The 9,082-nt window shown below is 52.1% G+C and overlaps 1 protein-coding gene across 1 annotated transcript in view; it reads left to right on the forward strand.

Moving 5' to 3' along the window:
- The first annotated feature begins 2,938 nt into the window (after nucleotides 1-2,938).
- Nucleotides 2,939-9,082, forward strand: part of LOC115099806 (probable ATP-dependent DNA helicase HFM1) — a 358,874-nt gene continuing 352,730 nt past the window's right edge. Inside the window, exon 1 of the mRNA XM_029617655.1 lies at nucleotides 2,939-3,828. Coding sequence (XP_029473515.1) covers nucleotides 2,939-3,828 — 890 coding nt within the window. The remainder of the gene's footprint in view (nucleotides 3,829-9,082) is intronic.

Consider the following 9,082-nt stretch of genomic DNA (forward strand, 5'->3'; position numbering starts at 1 on the left):
GAAACAGCAGAAAGGTATTGCTTAAAAAAAAATTGCAGGCAACTTGTTTCTTTTCTTACCATGGAGAGACTTTTTCACTATTCCCAAGTAGTGAGGACTTTCAGAAGCTTCTAGTTTTCGGCAGGCTGGCACAAGAGAAAGCTTCAGAAGCTTTGGGGGGAAGTGTTGTTGGTATCCCCAGCAATGTTAGGGCGTGGGTGACCTCTGGAGGGAATGTAGTTATTTTTTTCAGCTGCTTTTCCCATGGCCTGGGAGGCAGGGTGAATATGCTGGACCAGGACAATAGCTGCAGAAGGTATGATGGCCAGTGCATTTTAGGTATTTCTGGTTACACTTGCACACTTAGAATTCTTCTTCTTCAGCTATAGTTGCTTTTGGAATGTCTTCTGAGCAGCAGCCAAGCACCATCGCTGACCACAAAGTTTTGATGGTAACTTCCACCATTTTAGATTTTCAGCACAGTCAGGATCAATGCTCAGATAGAGCTCAGTCAGATCTTCTTGGCCCTCCAGTTCCAGAGGAGGAGGGGACTCTGGAGTCAGGTCCACCCTCCCTTCTCAGCAGGAGGCCTTCTCTATCAAATTTATGAAGGCTATGCAGAAAGTTTTTTGCCAATGTAGAAGATGTGGGTGGAGGGTTATTTAATTGAAGACTGAAATCCGACAGAGGGGCTGCAGACCTCATCCCTCAGTGACCGAAGACTGAAGTCCAATGGGGTCACTACAGAACCAATCCCAAAGCGACTGAAGATTGAGGCTCAACAGGGCCACGGACCCCATCCCACAACGTCAAAGACTGAGGCCAGCACGGCCACTGTAGACCCAATCCCGTAGCGGCTGAAGCAGGGCTACCATGGACCCCATCCCATTGTGGTCAAAAACAAGACCTGGTAGGGCTGCCATGGACCCTATCCCTCAAAAGCCGATGTACAGGCCCAGTAGGACCGCCACAGACTCCATCCTGTGGTAACCGAAGAAGAGGACTTGTGGGGGCAGGTTGAAAAATCCCAGAAGAGAGCAGGAGGCCTTGAGTGTGTGTGAGAGAGATAGAGAGGAAGAGAGAGCCTGTGTGTATGTGTATGAGGGAAAGAGTGCATGTGGTTTGTGAGAGTGGGAGAGAGCCTGTGTGTATGTATATGAGTGAGAGAGAGACTGTGTGTGAGACAAAGCCTGTGTGTTTGAGAGAAGGCTGTGCATGTGTATGAGAGAGGGAGAGAGAATCTGGGTGTATGTGGGAGAGAAAGAAGGTGGGTGTGTATGGGAGATCCTGTGTATGTATATGTTTGTGTGTGACAGAGAGGGTATGTTTGAGAGCCTATGTGTAAGAAGGAGAGGTGTGTGTGAAATCCTGTGTGTGAATATGTGTGTTGAGAGCCTGGGTGCGTGTGTGTGAGAATGAATATGTGTGCATGAGAAAGAGAGAGGTTAGTTTGTATGGCACCTCTAATCTATGATAATCTTAGACTGGAAATCAGAAGATTCCAGATATGGAGAGCAGGGCATTTTTTAATTCTTGTTAGTTTTAAATTATTCATGTCTCTGTTTTGAAATATTTTATTAGGGTTTCTGGAGATTTATAACATTTTTAAATATTTAGATGTTTTGTATTTCTTGTTCCCTGTACGTACCAGGATCAGTCCAGACAGCGGGTTATGTCCCCCGTCCAGCAAATGGAGTCAGACAAGGCTTCGGAGGATGCTGCCTTAAGTACTTGTGCACCCTCTACAGGAGTTCAGTATATCTCTGACTCCAGCAGATGAGAGTAGGGGAATCTGGAGTTTCCCCCTCCTGACAGGCTTTCTTGCTCTTATTTGGCTTTATTTGTGTCTCTTGCTGGGCTGGATCAAGCTGCTTTCTAAAGTTTTATTTTAAAAAAAAAAAGTTTGATTGGTGGGAGGTCTGATCGAGGGCTTGCAGGCAGGGCTGCTTACACTCTCCGTCTTTCCTCCTGCCTCTCTCCTTTCCTGTGCTTCATTTGTTGCCAGGGTAAGTTATAATTTGTGGTTTTTCTCCCGTTTTTGTTCTTTGCAGGGAGTTTGGCTAGCACTATGGGGAAAGCTGGTGGTGCCAGCCTCTTCCCCCCCCCCCCCCCTTCCTCCCCCTCCTACCGCTGGTGCTCCTGCGGCCCCGAGACGCTTGCCATTCCCCGGGGCCGCTGCAGCAGGGAGGGTTTATTCCCCTGCTGCTTCCTTTGGACGCCGGAGCACAGCAGGGGTTTTTCCCTGCACTTAGCGGTTTCTGCCTCTTCGCCCGCGCTACTCGCTTCGCCCCTCCCCCCCCGGCTGCTCCATGCTGCGGCCGGCCCGCTGCTCTGCCCGTGGAGAGCCGGGGGCTAGAATTTCACGCGAGGGCATCTGTTCCAGGTGCCTCCCTGGTGGGGAGGGCACCTCTGGACCGCAGGACATCCTCATGGCTCGTGCCTCAGCGCGACCTGATTCTCGGGGGTCGGCCCCCCCCCCCCCGCCATTTTCGGTGGGAATGGTGGCCATTTTGAAAGCTACTGCACAGCCATTTCAGCAGACAGGGGAGGAAGGTGAAGATTCGGATGGCGGGGAACCGCCGATTCTGGCCCCGATTGGGGCCTCTGGGGCTCAGAGCCCCCCGGTTGTGCCTCTCCCCCCCCCCCCCGGGGGTCCCCCACCGTTTTCTCCGCACTTTATTTTATTGATGCACAACGCCTATCTTCAGCGCCTGGAGGTGCCGACAGAGCTCAGCCCGGATCCTCCGCCTGCCAAGGTGCCACGCTTGCCAGTGCTACCCCAGGGGACCCGGGATGCGGATGGGGGGGGACGGGGTCCCTTCATGGTGTGTTCGGGACCCATCGTGCGCCGGTTCCCAGTGGGAGTACGGATCCCTACCTGGTCCCAGGGGGTGGTTCGCCTCCCTCTCCGGATGACCCAGCCCTGGAGGCGCAGCTTGAGTGCGATGATCCGAAGGTCATGCGTATTTTTCGGAAGGAGGAATTGCAGGACCTCATTCCTATGATTCTCCAGGAGCTAGATCTCGACCCTCCACCTGAACCTCCAGCATCGCCTGTTCCGGTGGTCACCTCCTCGTCCAAGCAGGGAGACCCTCTTTTAGCCGGGCTGCGTCCTCTCGCCAGAGCGTTTCCCACACATCCAACCTTCCTGCAGCTGTTGGCGAGGGAGTGGGACTCGCCCGAGACGTCCCTCAAGGTAGGGCGAGCCATGGAAAAGTTATATCCTCTCCCGGAGGATTTCCTGGAGTTGATCAAAGTCCCGAAGGTGGACTCAGCGGTGTCGGCAGTAACCAAAAGGACAACGATCCCGGTGACGGGGGGCACTGCCCTGCGGGATACGCAGGATAGGAAACTGGAGGTCTACCTCAAGCGCGTTTTTGAGGTATCAGCCTTGGGGATTCGCGCCGCTGCTTGTTGTTCCTTGGCGCAGAGGGCAAATCTGCGCTGGGTACAGCAGCTCCTCACATCTCAGGATTTGCCACCGAAGGAAGCTCAGCAGGCGGACCGTCTGGAATCCGCCATTGCGTATGGAGCGGACGCTCTTTACGACCTGTTCCGCGTCCTGGCCAGGTCCATGGTCTCCGTGGTTTCTGCCAGGCGTCTCCTATGGCTACGCAACTGGGCGGCGGACACCTCCTCCAAGTCCAGCCTGGGTTCGCTACCCTTCAAGGGCAGGTATCTCTTCGGGGAGGACCTTGACCAGCTCATCAAGTCTCTGGGGGAGAACCCAGTACACAGGTTGCCAGAAGACCGGCAGCGGAGCTCCAGGTCCTTTACTGCCGGCAGGGCCTGTTACCGAGGCCAACAGCGTCGCTACCACGGGTACAGACAGCAGGGACAAGGACCCAGGTACCTGACTTCCAGGTCTCAGTCCTGGCAGCGTTCCTTTCATGGCCGCAGGCCCGCGAGGGACGGTTCGGGCCTTCAGCAATGATGCCGAAGCCGCCCACTCCTCAACCCCACGGATCGGGGGACGGATCTCTCGCTTCTACGAGGAGTGAGTGCGCATCACCTCCGACCAGTGGGTCCTCAACATAATAAGGAACGGCTACGTTTTGGAGTTTGCCCCGACGTCCATGGGACAGATTTCTCTTCTCTCCGTGCGGCTCCGCGCTCAAGAGGTTGGCAGTGCAACACACCTTGGACAGACTCTCAAGCCTCGGGGCCATCGCGCCCATCCCCTTCGGAGAGGTGGGCTCGGGTCACTATTCTATTTACTTCGTCGTGCCCAAAAAGGACGGCTCCTTCCGTCCAAACCTGGACCTCAAGGAGATCAACAAGTCCCTACGGTCCCCCGCTTTCGCATGGAAACTCTGCGGTCAGTGATTGCGGCAGTACACCAAGGGGAGTTCTTAGCCTCCCTCGATCTGACAGAGGCTTATCTCCACGTCCCATCCTCAAGGCACACCGAAGGTTCCTTCGCTTCAAAGTCCTGGATCGCCATTTCCAATTCCAAGCCCTCCCCTTCGGGCTGGCGACAGCTCCGCGGACCTTTACAAAGATCATGGTGGTGGTCGCGGCTGCTCTGAGACGGGAGGGAATCCTGGTCCATCCATACCTGGTCGATTGGCTCATCAGAGCGAAGTCCTTCTCCCAGGGGTTGATGGCGGTTCCAGGGTTGTGCATTTCCTCCAGTCCTTGGGCTGGGTGGTGAATTTTGCCAAGAGCTCCCTCACGCCTTCGCAGCAGTTGGACTTCCTGGGAGCAATACACTTCAGGGCAAGTCTTCTTGCGTCGGGACAGGGCCCAATCCCTCTAAGAGCAGGTCCAGCGCTTCTCTGGGTTACCACAACCCACATCTTGGGGCTACCTGCAGCTCCTGGGGACCATGGCCTCCACGATCGACCTTGTCCCATGGGCTTTTGCTCATCTGCGCCCGCTGCAAGCAGCTCTTCTGTCTCGTTGGAAGCCGGTCTCCCGGGACTATGACATGGTACTGCCCCTCCCTCAGGCAGCCAGGGACAGCCTGACCTGGTGGCTGGATCCGTGTCACCTAGCCCAGGGTACCTCGCTGGAAACACCGCACTGGGTGGTGGTCACCACCGATGCCAGCCTATCCGGATGGGGGGCGGTTTGCCAACTGCAATCAGCACAGGGTCGGTGGACGACGGAACAGGCATCCTGGCCGATAAATCGCCTGGAAACCAGGGCGGTGCGCCTGGCACTCATTCACTTCTTGCCACTGGTTCGGAATCGAGCGGTAAGGGTCCTGTTGGACAATGCGACGGCAGTAGCATACATCAATCGCCAGGGGGGCACAAGAAGCCGGCACGTGTCCATCGAAGCATGCCCTCATGGCATGGGCGGAAAAGCACCTAGTATGTCTAGCAGCGTCCCACATCAGGCGTAGACAACATTCAAGCCGACTATCTGAGTCGTCATCATCTGGATCCCGGGGAGTGTCCCTCTCCGACGCCATGCACCTCCTTCGGATCCGCTGGGGGGCTCCACGGCTGGATCTCATGGCCACGGCTCTCAATGCCAAAGTTCCCCGGTTCTTCAGCCGTCGGCGAGAGCGAGGGGAGGAAGGAGTGGACGCCTTAGTGCTCCTTGGCCGGAACACATTCTTCTGTACGTTTTCCCCCTTGGCCCTAGTGGGCAAGGTCCTTCGGAGAATAGAGCGTCATCGGGGCCCGTCATTCTGGTGGCTCCCGAGTGGCCGCGGCGCCCTTGGTTCGCAGATCTGCTCCACCTGGCAGTGGAAGGTCCGATTCGCTGAGTCATCTCCCTCGATTGCTTCATCAAGGTCCAGTATTTTTCGACCAGGCAGAACGCTTTTGTCTTGCGGCCTGGCTTTTGAACGGCGTCATCTCCGGCGAAAAGGATACCCGGATGCCGTAGTGTCTACTCTTTTGAAGGCCAGAAAGACCTCGACGTCGGCAACCTACGTGCGGGTCTGGAAAGTGTTTGAGGCTTGGTGCACCAAACATGATATTCATACTTCCGGGGCCTCCATCACTCAGATTCTGGCATTTCTTCAGGATGGTTTGGATAAAGGGCTCGCCTACAATTCCTTGCGGGTGCAGGTAGCCGCCCTGGGCTTGCTTCTTCGGTATACGGGCCACTCTCTCTCCTAGGACAACCGGATGTCGCCCGTTTCCTCAAGGGGGTTAAGCATGTGCGGCCTCCGCTCAGGGACCCCTTCCCTTCGTGGAGTCTCAATCTGGTACTCCGCTCCCTTGCGGGTCCTCCTTTCGAGCCTCTCGCCAGTGCAACCATTAAAGACATCACGCTCAAGACTGTTTTCCTTGTAGCCATTAGTTTGGCACGCCGCATCTCGGAGCTACAGGCACTCTCCTGCAGGGAACCTTATCTCAGGTTCTCGGACTCTGGGGTTTCGCTATGCACGGTGCCCTCTTTCCTGCCCAAAGTCGTGTCATCGTTCCACTTGAATCAGACGGTGGAGCTTCCGTCTTTCCCAGTGGGAGAATCTGGTCAGCTTCGTGCTCTGGATGTCAAGCGGACTATCATTCGATACCTGGAGGTCACGAACGAATTTCGGATTTCTGATCACTTATTTGTCTTGTGGTCAGGCCCGAGGAAGGGTTCCTCGGCTTCTAAAACGACGATCGCCCGATGGTTGAAGGAAGCCATTGTTTCAGCGTACATAGGGTCGGGTCACGACCCTCCACGGGGAATCAAGGCACATTCGCTCCGTTCACAAGCGGCATCCTGGGTAGAACTACAGTCTGTTTCCTCGCAGGAGATCTGTCGGGCAGCGACTTGGAAGTCACTGCATACCTTCGCACGTCATTACAGACTACATCTCCCGCCTTCGTCCTCCGGATATTTTGGGGACAGGGTGATTCGAGCAGGGCTTACTAGGCCCCACCCAGTGTAGGGAAGCTTTGGGACATCCCACTGTCTGGACTGATCCTGGTACGTACAGGGAAAAGAAAATTACTACTTACCCGATAATTTTCGTTCCTGTAGTACCAAGGATCAGTCCAGACACCCACCGCTGGTTTCTTGCTCGATATTGCTATCATTCTGAGTGTATGTGCGAATCTTCTTCTTTGTTGTTGCTCACTCGAGACCCTACAGTCTGTTCAATTTCGGGGTCTGTGGGCTAGTTCGATCTGCAAGTTCGGTTCTGACTAGTTGCCTTGTTTACGTACATTGTTGTCTAATTGCTACACTTGATCCAGCCTCATTCTGTTCTGGCTTTGATATTCTCTATACTTAACTCCTGTAGAGGGTGCACAAGTACTTAAGGCAGCACCCTCCGAAGCTTTGTCTGACTCCATATGCTGGATGGGGGACATAACCCACTGTCTGGACTGATCCTTGGTACTACAGGAACGAAAATTATTGGGTAAGTAGTAATTTTCTTATTTTGTTTGATATTTTATGATGAATGGTAATATTGCCCTGCATACAGCATCTGGCTTGTGGTTTCTAGTTCAGTTTTTTTTTCTATTTATGCTTTATGAGCTCTTTATTCTGTATTTATTTCTAACAGTTAATTGACTCCTGTGGGTGTATATTGTTAAGTCTATGAGCTGTTAATATCATCTGAATAAAATCTTGTATTCATTTTCTAAAATTGTTAATGCAATGCTGTTAAATTATTTTAAAGGTAGTTTTGGTGGTGGCTAAAACTGGCCAGGGATGCCTTTATTTTATGTAAGGCCCTTATAAGGAGTTTTTCCTTGTAATGTCTTATAACCAAGTTACTAGATACAGTTATTGTCAGTCCAAGGTATGCATAGTTTAGGGATGTGCTCTACTTATTGGTTATTTAAGAAAAATTTTAAATTTGTATTGGAGATATTTTGGCTCAGTTCTTCTGGTGATATGTAATCCAGTGATACATGATAGAAAATGAAAAAATATGTTGTCATTTACTATGTTACTATGGCCAGATTCAGGCCCAGGTATTCAGCCAAGTAGACAGGTGGCAACCAGAGCAGCATTTTTAGCATGGCAACCAAAACGGCCACCAGTTTTGAGCTGTGCATCCTCCTCTGCCTGCATCCCCCAGCGATGGGGTCTACCACCCATTATACAAGCAATACCAGAGTGATGCTGAGGGGTTACTCTGGAGGCTCTCAGGAGATGTTCAGGAGATACAGTCATGTATGGAAAGACATTATTGGAAGCTGAGTAAAATCTTTGCCAAATGCCAAGTGTTCAGATTTTCATAGTTGAAAGTTGGCAACACTAGAAATCCCAGAGTTGGCCTGGTTAGAATTTGGTCCACCTTTGTGGAGGATGCATTGTATGACCTGATAAAGTTTTTTGTTTGTTTTTTTTTACAGGCTATAGCTGCAGTGGTTTTGGTGTGAAGGTTATTGTGGCTGCACAACTTGGCAGTGGACTCAATGTCTAAGACTCATCTTAGCAAACTTCCCTTTAAGGAAAAGCTGTTTGGAGAAGATCTGGAGAAGTTGGTTAAAGATATGGGGGAATGTAAGCTCCAGAGGCTTCCAGAGGATAGGTCCCAGAGAGCTCCTTGGATGGGCAGAGGTTGTGGCCACTTTAGAATGGCAAATATCATCTGAGGAGGCAATCCTCAACCCATTTGACTAGGTTTAACATAGAAACATAGAAATGACGGCAGAAGAAGACCAAACGGCCCATCCAGTCTGCCCAGCAAGCTTCACACATTTTTTCTCTCATACTTATCTGTTTCTCTTAGCTCTTGGTTCTATTTCCCTTCCTCCCCACCATTAATGTAGAGAGCAGTGATGGAGCTGCATCCAAGTGAAATATCTAGCTTGATTAGTTAGGGGTAGTAGGGGTAGTAACCGCCGCAATAAGCAAGTTACACCCATGCTCATTTTTTTTCCCAGACTATGTTATACAGCCCTTATTGGTTGTTTTTTCTTCTCTCCTGCCGTTGAAGCAGAGAGCTATGCTGGATATGCATTGAAAGTGAAGTATCAGGCACATTTGGTTTGGGGGTAGTAACCGCCGTAACAAGCCAGCTACTCCCCGCTTTGTGAGTGCGAACCCTTTTTTTCTCCCCTGCCGTTGAAGCGGAGAGCTCTGCTGGATGTGTGAAGTATCAGTTTTTCTTCTCCCTGCCGTTGAAGCAGAGAATATGCTGGATATGCATTGAAAGTGAAGTATCAGGCTTATTTGGTTTGGGGTAGTAACC

Source organism: Rhinatrema bivittatum, chromosome 10 (assembly GCF_901001135.1).
Source record: "Rhinatrema bivittatum chromosome 10, aRhiBiv1.1, whole genome shotgun sequence".
NCBI lineage: Eukaryota > Metazoa > Chordata > Amphibia > Gymnophiona > Rhinatrematidae > Rhinatrema > Rhinatrema bivittatum.